This window comes from Rana temporaria, chromosome 13 (assembly GCF_905171775.1).
Source record: "Rana temporaria chromosome 13, aRanTem1.1, whole genome shotgun sequence".
NCBI classification, from domain to species: domain Eukaryota; kingdom Metazoa; phylum Chordata; class Amphibia; order Anura; family Ranidae; genus Rana; species Rana temporaria.
Genome location: NC_053501.1, coordinates 88,149,094 through 88,171,180, shown reverse-complemented (window position 1 = coordinate 88,171,180; position 22,087 = coordinate 88,149,094). Strand labels below are relative to the sequence as shown.

Below are 22,087 nucleotides of genomic sequence, written 5' to 3'. Positions count from 1 at the left end.
TGCTTTAAAATACAAATAATGATTGTCTGTTTTTCCTATAGAGACAAATAACACAAATAATCTAACGTTGATACTCCCTGTGACTTTGGTAGTATTGCTCCTAGTCCTTGTTTTTGCCATCTTGATCTTCGTGTACAGAAGGAAACAGATTTGGTTATCTGTTAACAGCCAACAGCAAATAACAGGTAAGTCCTATAGAAAAGAAAGAGATTTCCAACTCATCCATAAGAACCTGAAAGGACAAAGGTGGCATTACTGGATTTCTTGCTGCTTTGTAACCATGATGAGATTTATAAGTAGCTCACCCACTCATAGTCCATGTTCCTTACTCTGATGCTTAGATGTATTGCAGAGGCCAGTGACTGCAATCAAGGATATCCTTTGTCATTGTGGACATTAGAGTGCTAGATTTTTCCTTTATTTGCATAAACTAATCATAAAAACAGTATTTTTTTCCTTGGATCGTAGTTCATTTGGCACCTGAGCAGCAAGGCGTTCTGTGATCTCTTTGTGAGATCTGGTAAGAAGCTTTTTTTAACTCCTTCTGGTGAAGAGGCTTCGGTGACACTCTGTGGTGGTGCGATCTGGTCTAACATTTTCCACCTAAGAGTGGATAATTATACACTGGGCACTATTTTTGCACTTTAGTTGGACTTTTATTTCTATTCATGCAAGTTATATAAGGATTTATGCACTTTATATAATGTTAATGTACTATTGATTCATTTAATATCATTGAAAAAATAAATCTCTCATGCCCTATACATACGATCGGGATTCCCGGCGGTAAAAAGTCCGCCGGGAATCCCGGGGGGAAAACCGAGAACCTTCTCGGTCACTTTTCCTGTGTACACACCAGAGGTTTTCCCGTTGGGAAAACTGCGGTGAGAGCTTTGGCCGGGAATCCCGGCCGTGTGTATGCTCCACCGCAGTGCTTCCCATAGGGAAACTGCCGGGGGGAAAAAAACGCCGGCAATCGCGGCAGGAAAAAAGAAAACACGTTCTCATATTTCCTGACGCAATGCCCAGCGGTTTTCCGGAAAACTGGTTGTGTGTACGAGGCATAAGACTAACACATTCATGTGAATTATCAATCATTTACTATGGACAGCACACCTTAACCACTTGCTTACTGGGCACATAAACCCCCTTCGTTCCCAGGCGAAATCTCAGCGTCCGGCACTGCGTCGCTTTAACTGACAATTGCGCGGTCGTGCGACGTGGCTCCCAAACAAAATTGGCGTCCTTTTTTCCCCACAAATAGAGCTTTCTTTTGGTGGTATTTGATCACCTCTGCGGTTTTTATTTTTTGCGCTATAAACAAAAAAAGAGCAACAATTTAAAAAAAATATATATATTTTTTACTTGTTGCTATAATAAATATCCCAATTTTTTTTTAAAAAAACTATTTTTTTTCTCAGTTAAGGCCGATACGTATTTTTCGACGTATTTTTGTAAAAAAAAAAAAAAATCACAATAAGCGACTGGTTTGCGCAAAAGTTATAGCGCCTACAAAATGGGGAACAGAATTATGATTTTTTTTATTATTTTTTTTTTTACTAGTAATGGCGGCGATCTGCGATTTTTATTGGGACTGGGATATTGCGGCGGACGTATCGGACACTTTTGACACAAATTTGGCGCCATTCACATTTATACGGCGATCAGTGCTATAAAAATGCACTAATTACTGTATAAATGTGACTGGCAGTGAAGGGGTTAACACTAGGGGGTGAGGAAGGGGTTAACTGTGTAGCCTGGGTGTGTTATAACTGTGTGGGGGGAGGGGGGTGACTGGGGGAGGGGACCGATGCTGTGTCTCTATGTACAAGAGACACAGATCGGTCTCCTCTCCTCTGACAGCACGTGGAGCTCTGTGTTTACACACAGAGCTCCACGTTCCTGCTGTCACCTACCGTGTCACCGACGATCGCGTGTACCCGGCGGACATCGCGGCCACCAGGTACACGCATCGGGTCTTCGGCGATGCGTCGGGACAGTTTTTACCCGCCGCGCGCCACCCAGTGGCGCGCGGGTAATGCACATAAAGGCCGTTTTTAAACGGCCACTTGGCACTTGAGAGCCGCGCTGCGGACGTATTTCGTCTATAGCGCGGATCTCAAGTGGTTAATATATGTTTTTATAATGGGTTATAAACTTCCTTTTCTCTACCCAAAATAAAAATAAATATTTTGATTTTACTGCTACTTTTAGTTAGGGGTAGAGGTTAGTGATTTGAATCAGGGTGGTAATTACACTAGGTATTTTTACTATGCCGGGCATGGTTTACTCCCAAAGGCCTCGTACACACGACCGGTTTCCTCGGCAGAATCCATCACGAAACTTGGTGGGAGAGCTTTTTTGCAGAGGAAAACAGTCGTGTGTACGTTTTTCATCAAGGAAACTGTCGAGGAACTCGACGAGCAAAAAAGAGAGCAATTTCTCTTTTTCCTCGACGGGAGTCTGAATTTGCTTGTCGTGTTCCTCGTCGGGCTGGTTTTCGACGAGAAACTCGAGCGTGTGTATGCTAAGAAACCCGCGCCTGCTCAGAATAAAGTATGAGACGGGAGTAAAAGTAGCATTTGTAATAAAGATAACAGATTTTTAAAGCTGTAACAGACTGAAAAGTGCAAATCTTCTCTTACCAAACTTTTATCTAACACGCAAACACATGAGATTAGCAAAACCAGCCCCAACGGTTGTGCCAGTGTAATCGAACTTCCCCTGCCGTTGTATGTGTTGTACGTCACCGCGTTTGAGAACAATAGGGATGAGCCGAACATACCCGGGTACGGTTCGCACCAGAACATTCGAACAGACCGCGGGTTTGCGCGAACATTTAGAACCCCATTGAAGTCTGAGACTCGAACGTTCGAATTCAAAAACGCTCATTTTAAAGACCAATATTCAATTTAATGTTGGAAAACGTCTTTCAGAACCCGGGTCTTGCCCCAGGGAACATGTATCAAGATTGGAGCACAGAACGGAGCACAGCCTGCTATCCAGGCATACTTTTCAAAGGCATACAGGCAGGAATCTAAAGCCACCTCAGACACTCAAGCGGAACTATTGAGAGGGGGGAGCGTTGCGGGAGGAAGCCTGGAGCTGAGTCACAGCGTGCAAGGTTTGAATACAGCAACAGAGAATCCAGCAGACCAGCGTCTGGAGCAGAGCTGTGCTGGGCAAGGAGGGGCCGCTGCACCAAAGAGCTCAGCAGACCAGCGTGGAGTGGTGAGTGCTGTGGGAGGACATCTGGAGCAGAGCTACAGTGTGCGAGGTAAGACCGCTGCACTAAAGTGCCCAGCAGACCAGCGTGGAGTGGTGAGTGCTGTGGGAGGAAATCTGGAGCAGAGCTACAGTGTGCGAGGTGAGACCGCTGCACTAAAGTGCCCAGCAGACCAGCGTGGAGTGGTGAGTGCTGTGGGAGAAAATCTGGAACAGAGCTACAGTGTGCGAGGTGAGAGTGCGGTACTACAGAGTACCAGCACGGAGTAGTGTGCGCTGTAGGAGGAAGCTTGGAGCATAGCCATAGTGTGAGTGGAGAGAGTGAGGTACTAAAGAGCCCAGCATCTCAGCGTGAGATGGAGCAGGACTTAAGGACTTTGATACAAGCTTTGCCCACGAGAGTGGACTTGGAGGCATTGCCTACTAAAAATGACATAGAAGCCCGCATTGCTAAAATTGAAGAGGCGCATCACGCTGATATACAACAAGTGTACGGAGAGGTGAAAGTCTTAAAACTGGAGGAAAGAATTGAAAAATTAGAGAAGGAGAGAGAAGAACATACAGAAATGGCTTTGGAGATGCAGTTGCAGATAGAAGAGTTAGGAGACCGCAGCCGTCGCTGTAATTTAAGACTTCGGGGGGTACCTGAAGTCAATGAACAGGAAAATTTGCAAGAAAAAGTAATGAGTATTTTTCAACTGATTTTAGAGGGCAAAATTCCATCAAATTTGGACATGGACAGAGTTCATAGGGCCCTTGGTCCCAAATCGGTGGACCCCCAGAGACCCCGGGACATTATATGCCGATTGCATAGATATGTGCATAAAGAAGCTCTGCTTAGGAAAGCGTGGGATATGGGCACGGTTGATTTTGAGGGGGGCTCAGTGAAAATTTTGCCTGACCTATCTCGAGCCACACTACAGCGTAGGGCAATGCTGCGACCTGTTTTGGAGTGTGTGCGAAAGGAGGGGGGAACATATCGATGGAAGTACCCCATTGCAGTGGCTATAAGGAAGGATGCAGCTACGTATATGCTACAAACATATAATGACCTTCCAGGGTTTTTTTCTTTCCTGAAAGTAGAACCTTTTACAGTCCAGAATTGGCGACTCCCAATTAAAAATCTGAGGAACACTGGGCATATGCGAATTTCTGAACACTCGCAAATAAAATCATAAATAGGCAACAACATATGTATTGATGTCCCTGCAGGAAAATTAACATTTAAAGAAGTATACTGGTTTTTTTTTTTTTCTTATGAAAGGTGTATGTAAAGGAATTTCAACATAGCGTTACATATCCTGTAATGTAAATTTTTTTTTTTTTTTTTTTTTTTGGGGAATCTACAGTCCCACAGATAATGGCCCAGATTCAAGAAGCACTTGCGCGGGAGCAAGTGTGATTTGCGCCGCGCAAGTACTGATTTGCTCCCATGCAAATTTGCGGCTGATTCTGTAAACCAGCTAAGCCTGCAATTCGGCCTTTTTCCCGCGCACGCAGCCTCGCTGCTCCTGCGCAATTCTTGCGCAATTTTGCGCGGGGTGTAATTTGCGCATTCATGTTATTCCCTCAGCTAATATGCAAATTAGGTACTGCCGATGATTCTGAAACATGCGTGTGTGAGGCGCATCTTGCGCTGCAAGCGCGCAAGCTTTTTTCCCCGGGCAAACTTGCTCCTTCTAAAAGCAGGGGCAAGTTAGCAACAGATGGCCACATGTCAGCTGCAGGAGCGCGCAACTTCAGCAGCACCTAGACAGACGAGCTGAACAAGCAGAGCACCCACATTTTTGGGACCTCACATCTGTGCACCAACATGCCAGGGGCAGCTATGATTCTTGATATTCTATTGACAGAGCCGACTCGTAGGAGGGCACGGGAGAGGATTTACAGAGGGCGCTACAACCTTTTTCATATGAGTGATAATGAGGTGTATCGCATGTTTCGTTTCAGCCCTGAAGTCATCCTTGAGTTGTTAACAATCCTGCAGGATGACATCAGCAGCCCGACCCATCGGGGACAGGCATTGCAGCCACTGGTGAAGGTAGTGGCAACCCTTCATTTTTTGGCAAGTGGCTCATTTCAGCGCACAGGTGGAATGGTGGCGGGGATGTCCCAATCCAGCATGAGCAGGTGTGTGCACCAAGTGATCCCTGCAATACTCAGACGCATGGGCACACAATTTATCAAACCAACCACGGCTGACCTGCGGCAGAAGGCAATCAGTGATTTTTATGAAATAGCCAGATTCCCACGCACTGTGGGTGCAATAGATTGTACCCATGTGGCACTACGCCCCCCCCGGCACCTCGAGCATATCTACTGCAACAGGAAGCATTGGCATTCGATAAATGTGCAGGTGATTGTGGATGCACATGGCCTCATATGGCATGTCCGTGCCAAACACCCAGGGTCAAGCCATGACAGTTTTATTTACCGACACAGCCCCATCCCAACCGAGTTTGACCAGAACATGTATGGAGACAGCTGGCTGATTGGTGAGTGACATGGGTGTCAGGTATGACTGCCCCCCCCCCATGATGCAGACATCACAAGGGGCACATGCACGACTAACATCCTCCTGTCTTTTCCCTTCCAGGTGACGCAGCATATGCCCTGGGACCTCACATGATGACCCTATTTCGTAACCCTCAAACACCAGGAGAGGAAAGATTTAACGAAGCCCATGCACTTACCCGTGCGGTGGTGGAGCGCACATTTGGCATCCTTAAATCTCGATTCCGATGTCTGGATAAATCAGGGGGGACCCTGTTGTATTCACCCAAATTTGTGTGCCAAATCATCGGGGCATGTTGTATTCTCCACAATTTTGCAGAGAGAAGGGGCATGCACATTGAGCTACGCAATGACCTTACCCCAGAACCACGCAATCCCCCCCCCCCCCAATAAACACTACCGGATCTTCTGAGGGAAGAGCAATCCGGAATGGTCTTGTGAAACGTCTCTTTGCACATTAAACACACCCTGATCTTGTCACAAGTATAATGCATGTATGCACACCACTGTGGTCCCTAGCACACACACGACACATGCACCCCCAATTGGATTAGACCCAACAATACCACATGGTATTAGGGAGCAGCAACGCCGCGTCAAGGCTCCAATTATGTTGCTGTCCATTCATACACCATTCACATGGCAGAGGGTGACACCCCTTTTCCAGCAGGAGTGCCACCCCCCCCCCCCATTCACACACCAGTCACACTGTAGTATACACTCCTCACCGTGTGTAGGGACTACAAATAAATATAAAAGCTCATATTCTGAGCATATAATAACAAAAAATAGCTCATATTCTGAGCATATAATAACAAAAAATAGCTCACATTCTGAGCATATAATAAAAAAAAATTGCTCATATTCTGAGCATATAATAATTTTTCAAATAATATTATTTTTTTTTTCTTCTTTGGGCCAAGGGTGCCCCGGCTCCGGCTCCTCAATCTCCGTGGTGCAGAGGAGGCATGGGGTGGGGATGGAGGGGGGGGAGGAGCAGCAACCCCTACTTCCAGACTCCTCGCAGGTGGTGGCTGCATGCCCTCCATGGCGTTGGCCAGGCGGGCGAGGATGGTGTTGGTCTGGCCCAACATCCGCATTTGGCGGGTGGTGGTGTTCCGCTGATGACGGCGGGTAACTCTCCCCTCCTCCCGCACAGCAGCGGTGTTGGCCTGCACAGCAGCGGTGTTGGCCTCCACCGCAGCTGCCATCCTGCTGACCTCAGCGGTTAATAAAGCGGGGGCGTTCTGCTGAGCCACCAAGCAGGTGACTATGGCCTTGGAGTTGCCACTTAGTTCATCCAGGCTCCGTGAGACATGTTTGTCCCGGTCTGCATGCAGGGTGAGGGCATGCTGCACAGAGGTGGAGGTGGATGCCATGCTGTCCGCCAAACGTCTTACATCTCCCACCATGGCCCCTATATGGCGGCTCTGCAGGGCCTGCTCCTCCAGCAGACCCTGACGGAGGCTGGAGGGTATATCCCTGGTTTTGAACAGAGCCTTCCTGGGAGGAGAGGCTCGGGCACGGACAGAGGGAGAAGGGGAGGGGTCCACAATGGAGGGGCTTGCCCTGGAGGGGGATAACGTGCTGGCCGGGGGGGGGTGGTGGGTTGATCAGGGATGGTGGTATCCTCCTGGAGGGAGCCAGAGTCCTCCTGGATGATGAAAAAGGACTCCTCCTCCAAAACCACTTCCTCCACCATACTTGTCCCCGGTAGGATCTCCTCCTGTACCAGCATTGCCATAATGTCCATGGGGCCTGACTGGACCCCTGGCTCAGGTATGGATGGCGTGGGTCGCCCCGCAGCCGAAGACGGCCCAGCTTCATCATCCTCATCACCACCTGTGGATGACACCAAAAAAAAATTTTTTGCTGGTGCAACACACTTCTCACATGTTCACTTCTACCCCCTCCCATGATGCACAGCAGATATGAACCAAAAATAATAGTTCCATGTTCACTTCTACCCCCAAATATGTTCACTTCTACCCCCTCCCATGATGCACAGCAGATATGAAACAAAAATAATAGTTCCATGTTCACTTCTACCCCCAAATATGTTCACTTCTACCCCCTCCCATGATGCACAGCAGATATGAAACAAAATAACTTACCAGTCCCCAAGTTCCCAACAGTGGAGTCGTACCCTGCAAGTCCCTCCACCTGCTCCTGCACTAGACTTTGGGCAATAATCTCCTCCTCCTGATTTAGTCGGATCTTACATCGTGGTCCACCTCCCGTGCCACCGGTATGTTTGCGGATAAGAGCCAGTTTCTCCCGGACCCTGCGCCTCATATCATTTAGTTTTTTCTGGATGTCATCCCAGGAACGCTCTTGATTACCCAGGGCATTGATGTCCAGGGTTATGGCTTCATAGATAGCCCTCCTTTGGGCAACGGTGGTGTTTGCCCGCTGGGCACCATATAGGACTTCTTTATGGCGCAGGAGTGCAGCAATTAGGATGTCCATCTCCGCAGCCACGAAGTTGGCCTTTCTTTTTTTCGTTCCTTTGGGAGGTGCCATCTCTTCAAAATGGGCTAAATTTCCTTGCTCAGGGGGGGTTGTAAAAAGCAGGATGAAATTCAGCAAAGAACCTGCGCAAGTCTGCTCCTATTTATTTGCTCAGTGCAAGCAGCTGAGCAGGATTTGCCCTGAAAGTATGATAGGCGCAGTTTGACGCATGCGCAGACGGAAGCGCCATAACTGTGCATGCGCGCGCCCGGCGCAAACCTCTGCTGAGCCGAAAAATGCTCATTTACATAGAGGCACACCCACTTTCACTTGCGCGGCCTTGCGCCCTCAGCTTTGCCTTAAACAGGAGCAAATTAACTGAACAAACGATTCCTGAATCAGGTGGCAATTTGGCTAAATTGCCCCAGCGCAGAGAAATTCAGCTGAGCAGCTCATGTGTAAGTAGTGGGCAAATCTACCTGAATCTGGGCCAATAACTTTTTTTTATTTTTATTTTTATGTGGGACCACTGGAACTATTAAATATTAAAATTTGATTCCCCTCACCCTTTTTTCTCTCTGGGGGAAATTTTCAATTTTATTTTTATTTTTTTGGGGACGATAGGAATTATAAAACATTTTGATTCCCCCTCCCCCTTTTTTTTTTTTCTTCTCCCCATTTAGGAGAACCCTAGAGAAGGAGCTATTTAATTAATCTGTTAATTATCAATTAATTATTAATTTGTCTTCGAGCATTTAAATTTATGGTAATAGGGTTTTTTGTTTTTTTTGTTTTCTTTTTTTTCCCTCGCCCTTTCCCTTATCCTTTTTCCTAGTGAATAATGTTTATGAGTACTCAATTTATGCCACCCCTTCCTCCCTCAGCATATTACCTTTTTTTTTTAAATTTATATAAAGGGGAAAAGGCGTAAGTGATAAAAAAATGATTAGGATGCTTTAGATGTGACAAGATTTACGATACAAGATATATTGTAATTGGATGGACTCCAAATGTTGGGTGATTATTATATTGGATATTAGCTAGTTGGAGGGGGGGGGGATATAGGAATTAGTTGGTATATTAATAATTCTAATAAATTGGTAGGGGGGGAAGGGGAGATGGTGGGGGTAGGGCACTAAAGGACAAATCACTGGTACACCATGAAACACCTTTTTTTTTTTTTTGGTTTAGTTGAGATATGGGGATAGGAAATGGGAGTCTGTCTGTGGGTGGGAGGGGGGAGATATAATATAAGGGAGAGGGGTTAGTGATGTTATTGTACACTGACACTAGTGGGTTTTAATGGGTGTAGATGAACCCCCCCCCAATTGGCAAAAGAGCGAGGGGGAGGTATATGATAGATAGGGGAGGGAGGGGTAGGGGATTGTAATATTATTGTACACTGATATTGGATATAATTAGGACACATAAGGGGTGTAGAGGGGACCCCTCTAACTGGCTAAATGTAAATGGTAAGATAGACCCCCCTTTTTTTTTTTTTCTCCTGAGGAAGAGTTATATTGAGAGGAAATGGAGCCATGCTATTAGAAATAGCATCTGGAGGATGGTTAAGTAACATGGGTAATGAGTGATATGAGAGGCAGGCGGAGAGAGGAGGAAGAGGAGCAAATTAGAGTGTAGAGGGTGTAGAGAGGGAGGGAAGAGGAGAGGGGGAGGGAATATTAGGGGAGATGAGAAGAAAAGGAGGGGAATGATCTAATGAAGATATTGGGACTTTTCCCCCTGAGGGGTTTCTAAAATATTTTTTTTTTCTTTTTTTTTTTATATATTTTTTTTTCCGTTGTTTGATGGGACAAAATGAATAATGCTATTAAATTGTTTATACATATATAAACAGGTGGGCTATGGATGGAGAGTCAGCTCTGGCTCAGCTGCTCTTTACCCCAACCCCTCAATAGGCCACCACTCAATTATAGATTGGGAATTGAGTGTATAAAGCAAGAAGCCTTACTGACTTGTGCGGCCAAGTAGGGGTTGGTTGTAGAGTTATTAGGGAATTTGTGTATTTTTTTTTTTCTGTGTTGGGTTGGGTTTTTTTTTTCTGTTGTCTTTGTTTTTTGTTTGTTTTTCTGTTTTGGGTGGGGTATTTTTTTTTGTGTTCTTTTATTTTTTTTTTTATTTTTTTTTTGTCTTTGTTTTTTGTTTGTTTTTCTGTGTTGGGTGGGGTTTTTTTGTGTGTTTTTTTTTTCTTCATCTCTTTCTCTCCCTCTCTCTCTCTCTCCCTCTCTTTTTGCCCTCTCCTCCTCAGCTATCTATTTTTATTGGAATAATATTGTTATTCTTTACTCTCTCTCTTTAGACCCATTGTCCTGTTGATCCTCCATTTAAACTTCTATCAGCTTCAAACAGGGTAAGGTAGGAAAGGAAAAAAATGGAAACTTTGCAGTTTATGTCATTTAATGTCAAAGAATTAAACACTCCTGAAAAACGCAGAATGTTAGTACAGGATCTTAAGAGATATCAAGTCGATATTGCCTTTATTCAAGAAACTCATTTTAAAGAGGAAAAGTTGAATCTACTTAGGAGTAGAGAATATTCAACGGTATACCATTCAACTAACCCAGAGGCAAAGACTAAGGGAGTATCTATTATGATATCTAATAGAGTAACATGGGAACATAGGGAAGTCTTGACAGATGCATCAGGAAGATACTTGTTTATTAAAGGAACAATTAGAGGGATTATAATGACATTTGTAACCTACTACGCCCCAAATGTTCAACAAGATATATTCTTTAAAAGAATGTTGGGTGTACTCATTGAATTTTCAGAGGGGCAGTTAATTATGGGTGGAGATGCGAATATCCCTTTAATACCAAGTGAAGATACTTCAGGGGGAACATCATCAGTACCAGTTAAAGTTAGAAAGGGGATTTCAAAGGCACTGATAGAGGCAAGAGTAGTAGATATTTGGAGATTATTACATCCGAAGGAAAAAGATTTCTCCTTCTTTTCTAACCCTCATAGGTCTTATTCACAAATAGATATTTTTTTAATCCCACATAAACAACTACATTTTGTTAAAGAAACCTCAATTGGTATAATTACCTGGTCTGATCATGCGCCAATCTTTTTAAAATATAAACCAGTAGAAGGGAAATATTCAACTTTAACTACCTGGAAACTTAATGAGAGTCTCCTCCAGGACCCAATGGTCTTGGAGGATGTACAGAAAGAATTAGTATTCTTCTTTCAAACAAATGATAATTTGGAAAGCCCTACGGAGGTAATTTGGGAAACGCATAAAGCCGTAATACGCGGAATACTGATTAAGCATGGCTCAAGAATTAAGAAAATTAGGGAGGCCAAATTAACTGAATTATTAGCAAAGATTCATATATTAGAAGCAAAACATAAACATGCTCAGACAACTGTAGTGGAACAAGAATTATTTAAAATAAGGACCCAGGTAACAGGTTTACTACAATATAAAGCTAAAATGGCACTACAGATAGGTCGCAAATGTAGTTATGAATCAGGGAACAAATGTGGGAGACAATTAGCTAGAGCCCTACGAGATGTGCAAGCAAGGACCTATATACCCTCAATTAAGAAAAAAGATGGAGTGGAGGTTCAAATGCCAGGACAAATTGCGGATACTTTTGGTGATTTTTACTCCTCACTCTAAAATTTAGATCTGGAGGTCCCAGACCAAGTAGAAATGGAGGAATACTTAACATTAAGTGGAATGCCATGCCTGTCTATAACAGATATTGAGGAGTTGGAATCACCAATAACAGTAGAAGAAACTAGAAGAGCAATACAATTATTAGAAAATGGGAAAGCACCAGGCCCAGACGGCTTTACGGCTCAGTATTACAAATCACTTTGCCCAAAACTGATACTCTTTATGGTTAAAATGTTCAATGAAATGGGTAATAAATCAGCTTTTCATTCTGAAACAACAAAAGCCACAATAGCAGTGATTCCAAAGGAGGGTAAAGACCTGAGGCAATGCGGCAGCTATAGGCCGATATCCTTACTGAATGTGGATCTTAAAATATTCAGCAAGATGCTGGCCCTCAGATTGCAACAACATCTTCCCTCCTTGATCCATCAAGATCAGGCAGGCTTTATCCCAACAAGAGAGGCAAGAGATGACACTATTAGAGCAATAAATTTGATGCATATAGCAGACTCGTCTAAAACTCCCTGCGTGTTTCTTGGGACGGATGCGGTGGGGTGGGAGTTTATGTTTTCAGTCCTACGACATATAAAATTAGGAGAGGGGGCGTGGCTTGGCACCGGACCTGAATGGCTGCCTGATTCCCGAGCTCCCGTCCACAGGAGATAAGCACTGCTCTTAGCCGAGCCATCCGCTGCCAGTAAATGGGGAAAGTATCCAAGGGAGCCTCCCCAACCAGGTCCCGCTCTCCCAGAGGCTCCGGAGTGAAAAACGAGCGCGTAATTCCGGACATCTTCCGGACCCAAAGTATGCGAGGCCCCGGCTTCAAATCGGGCCTACTCGAGCGCCGCACGCTCCTCCAGCCTCAGCCCTGCAGGTAAGAGACGATCCCAGCCCCAAGCCATGACCACCACTACAGATGCCTCACAGCCCCTGTGCATACAGGACCTCCGATCAGTGGCAGAGGATATTAAAGCCACGCTTTTCTCTGCCATCACAGACCTCAGGAGAGATGTGCAGGCCATGTCAGTGCGGCTGGAGGATGTGGAAGAAACAACATCCCGCCATGACACTGCTATCCAGCAATTGCAGGCCTCTTCCCATTCTAATGAAAGGCATTTAAGAGATATCCAAAGTCACATGGAAGATTTGGATAACAGGGGCGTCGCCACATATTCGCGTACGAGGCATCCCCGAATCCGTCGAAAACGCGCAAATTACTAAAGCCACTATCGCCATCTTTAATGATCTTCTTGGCAGACCCCCTGAAACACATATTGAGTTTTGAACGCTTGCATAGAGCTCTAAAACCTAGAAGCAGAGATACCGATCCCCTAGGGATGTGATCGGCTGTCTCGTGAACTTTAAATTGAAAGAAGAAATTCTCCGCAGGGCCAGAGACCGTAGCTCCCTGTCATATCTAGGAGCGGAAATTAAACTGTTCCAAGACCTCTCGCCTATTACTCTTCAAAATAGGAGAGACCTACGCCCTCTTCTCGATCTCCTGCGCTCTAAAGGCATTCAGTATCGATGGAAGTTTCCCTTCTGCCTTTCTGCTTCCTTTCAAGGTCGCACAGCAAACCTGCGTCTACCAGAAGATTTGCCCGCTTTCTTTCATACACTGAATCTTCCCCGCATTGACATCCCGGATTGGTACACTACTCTTCGCCCACCACACATGAGAAGATCGACTTCCACCGATGCTATTCCAGTCCGTGATGACTTCCACTTAGGCCGCCGCAGACACACCTCGCCAAGGGAACCCGACATCTCGGACCACCAGACTGCTGTCCAAAACAGCCCAACAGCTTCCCCAGCTCACAGGAGAGCACGCCGCGAACAACCTGATGAGATGATAGTCTCCCTGCCCTCCTTCACACCTTAAAGACATGCTCTCACAGAGACATCAAAAGATAACTTTTCTTTTCTCTCCCCAGTATCCGTCAGCCCCGGATGTCCATGACTGCTCCACTTTACAGTTCCCAGCATTCTGATCCGGATCTACTGACTGCAACCTCTCTGGTTTCGTAAGTCTTTTACTCCGCCGGGGAGACACCCCAAGTTCCGATAGACCCTCCCGAGAAACTTGGTGGCTCCCCCTGCCCCCCTTCCCAACCCTCTGATCCTTGCCTGCCCCACCCCGTCCTGGCTGGCTTCCAATGCCTCTTATACCGAGAGACTTTCCGCACTCAGGCCCCCTGGTCACTGTCACTAGGGCCTGCCTAGATTCGAGATTCCAGAGACGTTATTTTTCCCCTTTTTTTTTTTTTTCTCGCTTCTCCATTGCTCTGTATAGCATTGTACAAGGGGGGTGTTACTACACAAAGGTCGAGTTCCCGCATGCATATGATCACAGACCTAATCCACCTCTCTGGCCTTTACCCCACCCAAACTTAGAATGCTATACCATTGTTAACGTACACCCCTTCTGTGGGTAATAGGTCTAAGGCTGCAATACCTACCCCCTGATTGGCTGCATGCACAGCTCTGATTCTCTTTTGATTGCTTCACCCAGGGGGGGGGGGCAAAGGGAAAAGTTATTTCCAGATTAAACTGTATCAGAGGGCAAAATTTCTTTCACTGATTGAAAGGCTTACGCATCGGTCACTCCCGGACAAGGGGTGTTTGACCCTATCAACTCAAACACAATAACTGCCCTCTTATATCTCTTGGAACATTGACCACGTATGGTTTTGTACCACTCCTGGTCCAACCTATGCTGGTATAGCCTAGACAACCTATCTAACGCTATTTTAGATGCTACTTGACCAGGTACAATCACGTGGGAAATACTGCTCTCTGATACGGGCTCAGTTATAGTTATACTCATATTTTGTTTGTTTGTTCACGTTAAATGATTTTCTGTTATATCTCAGGGTTCTAGGATCCCCTCATCTTAAATTTGGGTATATAACTAGTGTTGAGCAGAATATGCCATATTCGATTTCGCGATATATCTCGAATATATATTCGAATATTCGAGATATATTCGCTAAATTCGAATATTCGTGATATTTTATCGAAATTAAATGATTGCGATTTTTCGCTATTGCGAATGCGAAAATAATTGCGATTTTTTGATAACTGCGGTAGGAGCACTCTGATTGGCTCAGAATATTCGTGATATTTTATCGAAATATCGCAACATGCGAATGCGATATTTATTGCGCAATTTCGAGAAATGCTGGAGGAGCGCTCTGATTGGCTCAGAATATTCGTGATATTTTATCGAAATATCGCAACATGCGAATGCGATATTTATTGCGCAATTTCGACAAATGCTGTAGGAGCACTCTGATTGGCTCAGAATATTCGTGATATTTTACAATACAAAATAATTGCGAATATTCGGCAAATGCGGAAGGAGCACTCTGATTGGCTCAGAATATTCTTGATATTTTACAATACAAAATAATTGCGAATATTCGGCAAATGCGGAAGGAGCACTCTGATTGGCTCAGAATATTCTTGATATTTTACAATACAAAATAATTGCGAATATTCGGCAAATGCAGAAGGAGCACTCTGATTGGCTCAGAATATTCTTGATATTTTACAATACAAAATAATTGCGAATATTCGGCAAATGCGGAAGGAGCACTCTGATTGGCTCAGAATATTCTTGATATTTTTACAATACAAAATAATTGCGAATATTCGGCAAATGCGGAAGGAGCACTCTGATTGGCTCAGAATATTCTTGATATTTTACAATACAAAATATAAAGTGTTTTGCATTGGTGGTGATTCTTTACTCTATCCATCTGTCACAGCCATTTGTCAATCAAACACCTTGAAGATTGAACACGTTTCATGCTGCATGCTTTGGACTTTTTTTCACTTCACATATCAAAGACATTTTTATGAAAGATTATTTTTCTATTTTGGGACTATATTTCTTTATATATTTGTTTCACTGTGTATTTCACAAGTTATTTGCGCTTGCTTATTTTATAATTTGCCCACTTGTCTTGTCACTAGACATATTTTTTATTCTTGTAGAGCGACTCCATTTTCTGTCTTGTATTAATTTATGTTGTATAACATTTTTGAGTTGCTGCTGTATTCTCCCCTTTTTTAAGGTATGCGCAATTTTTTCCTTCTTACAAAAAAATGATAAATAAACATACAAATATTCATAACAGAAACATACACAAAGCCCCCCCTTTTGCATCAGAGACAATCAGAGTTCTCTACCACAGTTATCGAAAATTCGCAATCATTTTCGCATTCGCAATAGCGAAAAATCGCAATTTTTTTTTTTCAATTTGGCAACATAAAAGGATCGCCTCAGCTTAGCTACTCGGCCAGGGTCTCTAATCATACCAGCAATGCTTTTAGACGTCGATAGGATGTGATCTGTTTTAAAAATCAAATTGAAAAAATGCGAATATTCGGAATTGCGAATATTCACCGCGAAATTCGAAATATAGCGCGATTTCTCGAATATGCTATATTCGAGTCGAATATTCGCAATGCGAATATTCGTGAGCAACACTATATATAACGTTAGATGAAGAGGATCTCATACTATTATTCTAGGTTCTAGGTTCTACCTCACTATCAAATGTTATGTTATGTAAGCTGCTCAACTGTCTATAACTGCTTAACCTGCATGCTGAGTGACATCATATAGTACTTGATTCATGACTCCCTGGAGTCTAGACCCATAGCCATCTTATCTACTACAACACTTATTGGCTCCTCCACATATCCTGCTACATAAATCTCCTGTGGACGAGAGATACTGACTCTTGACCGTTCCATACCGGTTCTTACCACCTCTCCACGAGACAGGAACATACTTGCTCCTGTCGAACCTTACCGGATACTTTAGTATACTTTAGTATACTAGGGGAGGTCACATATAACCTCTCCGACTCCGGTAATTTGTCCACTTCGGTGACTTTTATACCCTAGCTTACCTACTTATCCTCCTCCCCCCTCCCCCCTCCCCCTTTTTTTCCTTTCTCCTTCTTTCTTCCTTTCTTCCCTTCTTTTTTTGTTGTTTTTCTTTTTCTCTCTCTCTCTCATCTTTCTCCATCTCTCCTTCTTTTCCTCCTCTGTCTTCCTTTTCTCCCCCCCTCTCCCTCCTTCACCTTCTCCCTCTCTCCCTTTTACTCCCGCCTTTTCTTTCTCTCCCCCCCTTCTACCTCGCAGTCTCCGCCTCTTCCGCATCCTTTCCAACACAAAGCGATTCCAGACTCCGCCCCTCTCTCATTATTTGTGCTCATACAAGTGAGGACAACCACCTCACATCGGACCGTCCTCTATTACAAGTATAACTACACACTTATCTCACCATGTCGCACCTAAGCTCCACAAAAAAAACCTCCACGCTTAAAATAGTATCCCTGAACACAAAGGGCCTCAACATCCCAGAAAAACATAGCCAAACTCTTGACTTGATGGCCAAAATGAAGGCAAATATAGTTGTCTGGCAAGAACACACTTTCACACAAACAAAATCCCTAAGCTTACCAACCACCTTTTCCCAACAATATACCATGCTACCAACTCATTCGCTAAAACCAAGGGGGTTTCAATCCTACTTTCCAAAAATTTAGACTGGCAACCCATAGACTCACTTATAGACACAGAGGGCAGATACGTCTTCCTTAAGGGCCGCCTCCAAGGGCGACCTGTTACCTTAGCTAACATCTACAGCCCCAATACTGCTCAAGTAAGCTTCTTCAGATCCATCTCAAGACTGCTCTCAGACTTTCAATCCGGACTGACCATTCTAGGGGGAGATTTTAATGTTGCATTATTCCCAATTTTGGACACCTCCACTGGAACAGCCTCCCTACCATACAGAGCAATTAAACAAATTAAACTACAGATCCAAGATCTTCTTCTACACGACACCTGGCGCGCCCTCCACCCCGACTAAAAAGATTTCACTTTTTTCTCAGCCCCCCATAACAAATACTCCAGGATCGACTACCTATTCCTATCCCAGAAAGACCTTCCCTTTCTCTCCACTGCCACTATTGAACCAATGACATTATCAGATCACCATCCAATTACAATGACCCTGAGCTTCCCTAATGAACACACTTCCAAAAGTATCTGGCGCCTCGACTCGACCTTACTTACCTCAGAAGAGGTGGTCGAAGACGTTCGTAAGTGCCATACATACGTTCTTTCCTAGAAAATAACACATCCGACATAGCCCCACTCACCCAGTGGGAGGCCCACAAATGTGTAGTTAGGGGGAAATTCATTTCCCTTAAGGCAGCCCGCCGAAAAGCCCAACAACGTACAATTACAGACATACTCGACAAGATCAAGGCCCTTGAACTCACCCACAAACATTCTCAAGCGCAACAAACTTACCATGAGCTTACCCATAATAGGAAACTCCTGCGTGAAGAGTTGAATCGCAAAACGAGACGCAAATTTGTCCTGCACCAAAAGCTCTTCTACGAATTCGGAAACAAATGCGGAAAATATTTAGCGAAAGCTCTCCAAACCAAAAAAGCACAGGCTACTATCCACACTATCAAAGATTCGCAAGGAAAGGCCTTCATTACGCCGACAGATATAGCAATGCAATTTGAGACCTACTACTCCAATTAATATAATCTGCCTAAACATGCAACAAATCACAAGAGCCTTGAAGCCCGCCACACATTAATCAAATCTTTCCTTGACAAACACTGCCCCAAACTTATAAACAGTGATGATGCACACAAATTAGAAAATTAGGAGAGAAGATGGTTGGAAGGATTGCAAGCATGTATAAGAACCCTACGGCGCAGGTAAAGGTAAACGGAGTAATTTCATCTTCCTTTAAGATAACAAATGGGACAAGACAAGGTTGCCCTCTATCGCCCTTGATTTTCGCCCTGACCTTAGAACCCTTCTTATGTAAAATAAGACTTAATAAAGATATCAAAGGAATTGAAATAAAAGGAACACAACATAAAATAGCAGCATACACTGATGATATGTTATTTTCAATAACAAATCCGACAGTGTCATTACCGATTCTGATCAAGGAAATGGAACTATACGGTAGATTATCATATTTTAAAATAAATTGTAGCAAGTCAGAAGCTTTGATGATGGCAATACCAAAAGAAATGTCAAAAGGATTAGGACTAAGTTTTAAGTTTAAATGGGCAGACCAAAGTCTGAAATACTTGGGGACAAGGATCGCAGTGACCTCAAAGAAAATGTATGAATTGAACTTTGTACCATTACTGAATAAAATACGTGAACTATTGGAAAGATGGAATAGGGGAATGTTCTCCTGGTTTGGAAGGAGTAATATAATCAAGATGAACATATTGCCCAAAATATTGTATCTGCTCCAGGCAATTCCGATAACATTACCAAGAACATTTTTTAAGAATTTACAAACAGTATTTTCAAAGTTCATATGGGCAGGAAAGCAACCAAGGATAAAGAGGTCACTGCTATCCCTACCAAGGCTCTATGGAGGCTTAGCAGTACCAGATATTTATAAATATTACCAGGCAGTACATTTAGGTCGAGTACTTGATTGGTGTAGACATTAGAATATAAAGATTTGGCCAAATTGAGAACAATTACAATGTAAAGAACTATTAAGTAGAGCCCCCTGGTGCTATAAAGCGGCCGCAATTAACACAAACAAACACCCAACAATAGGTACAACTTTAAAGATTTGCTATAATTTGTTTTCTAGGCAATTGATATCTACGGATAATTCGCCCCTTACACCTATACTGGGTAATCCGCAGTTTATACCTGGCATACAGAAAGGCCCTTTTACGGCATTGATTGAGAGAGGGACATATCAGATTTCCCATTTCAGAAATGAAGGCAACTGGCCAACAATACAGAACTTGATGGATAAAAATGGACCTTATCAGCTAGAGTTCTGGCAAGCAGCTCAATTAATACATTTTTTTAATTCTCAAGTTGTGCCATGGTACCGGGGACGGGAAGTCACAATTTGAGAAATATTGCATGGAAAAAGAACCAAGTACACATACAATATCTAAAATGTATGCAATACTGAGTAGTCCATCAGGAAATTTTCAGTTGCCTTTTATCCAGAAATGGGAATCAGACTTGGGTAGGACTTTTGAGGAAAAACAAAAAACTAAAATGATAAAAGCTATATTTAAGACAGCAACCTGTACCAAAATGCAGGAATGTAATTATAAAATAATTGCACAATGGTACAGGATTCCAGATAAGTTACACAGATACTACCCAAACATAAAAAATGAATGCTGGAGATGTAAGGCAGAAAATGGCACGATGGTACATATCTTCTGGACATGCACTAGAATTAGGGGGTTTTGGGGAGGGGTCCGGAAGATTACACAAAAATTTTGTAAAATGACTATACCAGAGGACCCAGCTTTCTTCTTGCTGCACCTGTCAGACATTGCCTGGGGAATAAATGGGAACCCACTACTGTATCACCTGTTGAATGCTGCTAAAGCATGCATACAGCTTAAATGGAAACAAATACAACCCCCTACTTTGAGTATGTGAATTAGGAAGGTGGAGGAAGTGAATAGGATGGAGGATCTGATATGGACAAGTAGGAAACAAAGAGAAGTATATAGGAAAATTTGGACACCATGGAACGATTGGATTCAGTCTGAGGGAGGGCTGATGGAGGGGGGGTAGGGTATGTGGGGGGGGGGGAGAGGGAGAGATGGAGGGGAGAGAGAAATATATATATATTTTTTGTTGTTGTTGTTGTTGTTGTTGTTTTTGTTGCTGTTTGTTTGTTAATTATGATTGGTTCTTGAATTAGATTGGGTTGGAGAGGGAAAACTTGGGAATGTATATTATGATAAGGAACTATAAGTATTAGGGGGGAGAGGGCATGGGGAGTGGGCTAAAACAAAAAGGGAGGGCATGGGACAGCGTCCCCCCATGTCCAAACATTAGGGAATTTTAAGTTTTTGTTTATCAAAAGCTACCTCCTACAGGACCCCCCCCCTCCTGGTATGGATCAATATTGGGAGTTAACTGGCCACGCTCTCGACTCGGAAGAGTGGGAGGATGGGAATTAACAGGGGAGATGAAAAGACCCCAATGGTAGGAATGTTATTGTTTAGTTTCTTTTTTTTTTTTCCTTCTCCTTTTTCTCTCCTTCCTCTCTCTCTCTTTTGAGAAGAACGGATAGAGAGATTGCACTGTGATAAGTTTTTTTTTCTTTTTGAATGTACTTGGATTTATTTGTTTATATTTGTTAGATGATTGTTATTTCCTATGTTTTGTATAAATGAAGAGGAAAATTTATTTTGAAAATAAAGAAATTGAAAAAAAAAAAAAAACGGCCGTTTTTTCCGGAGCAGCGATTTTAATGATGCTTAAAGTGAAAAAATAAAATAAAATTCCTTTAACCTCCCTGGCGGTATGATTCTGTCTGAAAAAACATGCTGAAAGCGGTACAATTATTTGCAAGGAAATTTGGTGTTTTATACTGTAGGCCTGTGATTTTTATGAATAACTCACTTAAATCTGACCAAACAAGAATCTAATAGGCATCTCGGGTATGACATTTTTTTAAAAACAAAATTTAAAATTATAATATAATAAATAATTATAAATAATTATAGAAAGTAATAATATAATTAAAATAAAAATTATTCAATAATGTAATCAACTCAAAATCACTGAAATTTTCTCAGTTGCAGAAATGTTGCTGTCATTATTTTTTTTTTTTTATGACGAATTTCCCCGCAAATCGCTATCGCACAATTCTGCAAGTGATTATGATTTATTATCGCTGTTTTCTAGCTGATCTAAAACCATTTTTGACATAAAAAGACACTTTTGGTTGCTATGGACAATCTACAGTTTTCAGGCAGAAAAAAAAGGTTTTTATTATATAAAATGACATGCAGGGCACTGGGCAGACCACTAGGGACAAGGGGGGTGTGTTTTTTTTACATACAGTATACTGTAATCTTATAGATTACAGTACTGTATGTAATGTGTTTGTTTACTTTTTTGAATTTGGCGCCGATCTCCGCTCCCGTGCGTCGTAACGTCGCAGGGAACAGAGATCGGCGGCACAGGAGGACGCTGTGTGAATCGAGCGAGGTCCCGCTCGCTCACACAGCGCGGTGACATTGCTGGATCCAGGAGAAGGTAAGCCAGCGCACGCTGCAGGCTCTGCATGTCTACCCCGAGCGTGACTCGGGGATACCGATCGCAGCAGAAAAAATCCACCCCGAGTCACGCTCGGGGTTACCGCCAGGGGGGTTAACCCTCCTGGCGGTGTTCCCGAGT

At 43.4% G+C, this 22,087-nt stretch overlaps 1 protein-coding gene across 6 annotated transcripts in view; it reads left to right on the top strand.

Moving 5' to 3' along the window:
* LOC120920481 (Fc receptor-like protein 3) overlaps positions 1–22,087 on the top strand; it is a 224,045-nt gene that overhangs the window by 177,751 nt on the left and 24,207 nt on the right. For 5 of the 6 annotated variants that reach the window (XM_040332601.1, XM_040332595.1, XM_040332599.1 and 2 more), the window contains one exon: positions 42–185. In XM_040332601.1, coding sequence (XP_040188535.1) covers positions 42–185 — 144 coding nt within the window. Of the gene's footprint in view, positions 1–41; positions 186–10,510; positions 10,562–22,087 lie in introns of all 6 variants that reach the window. The other variant, XM_040332600.1, reaches the window with a different exon arrangement.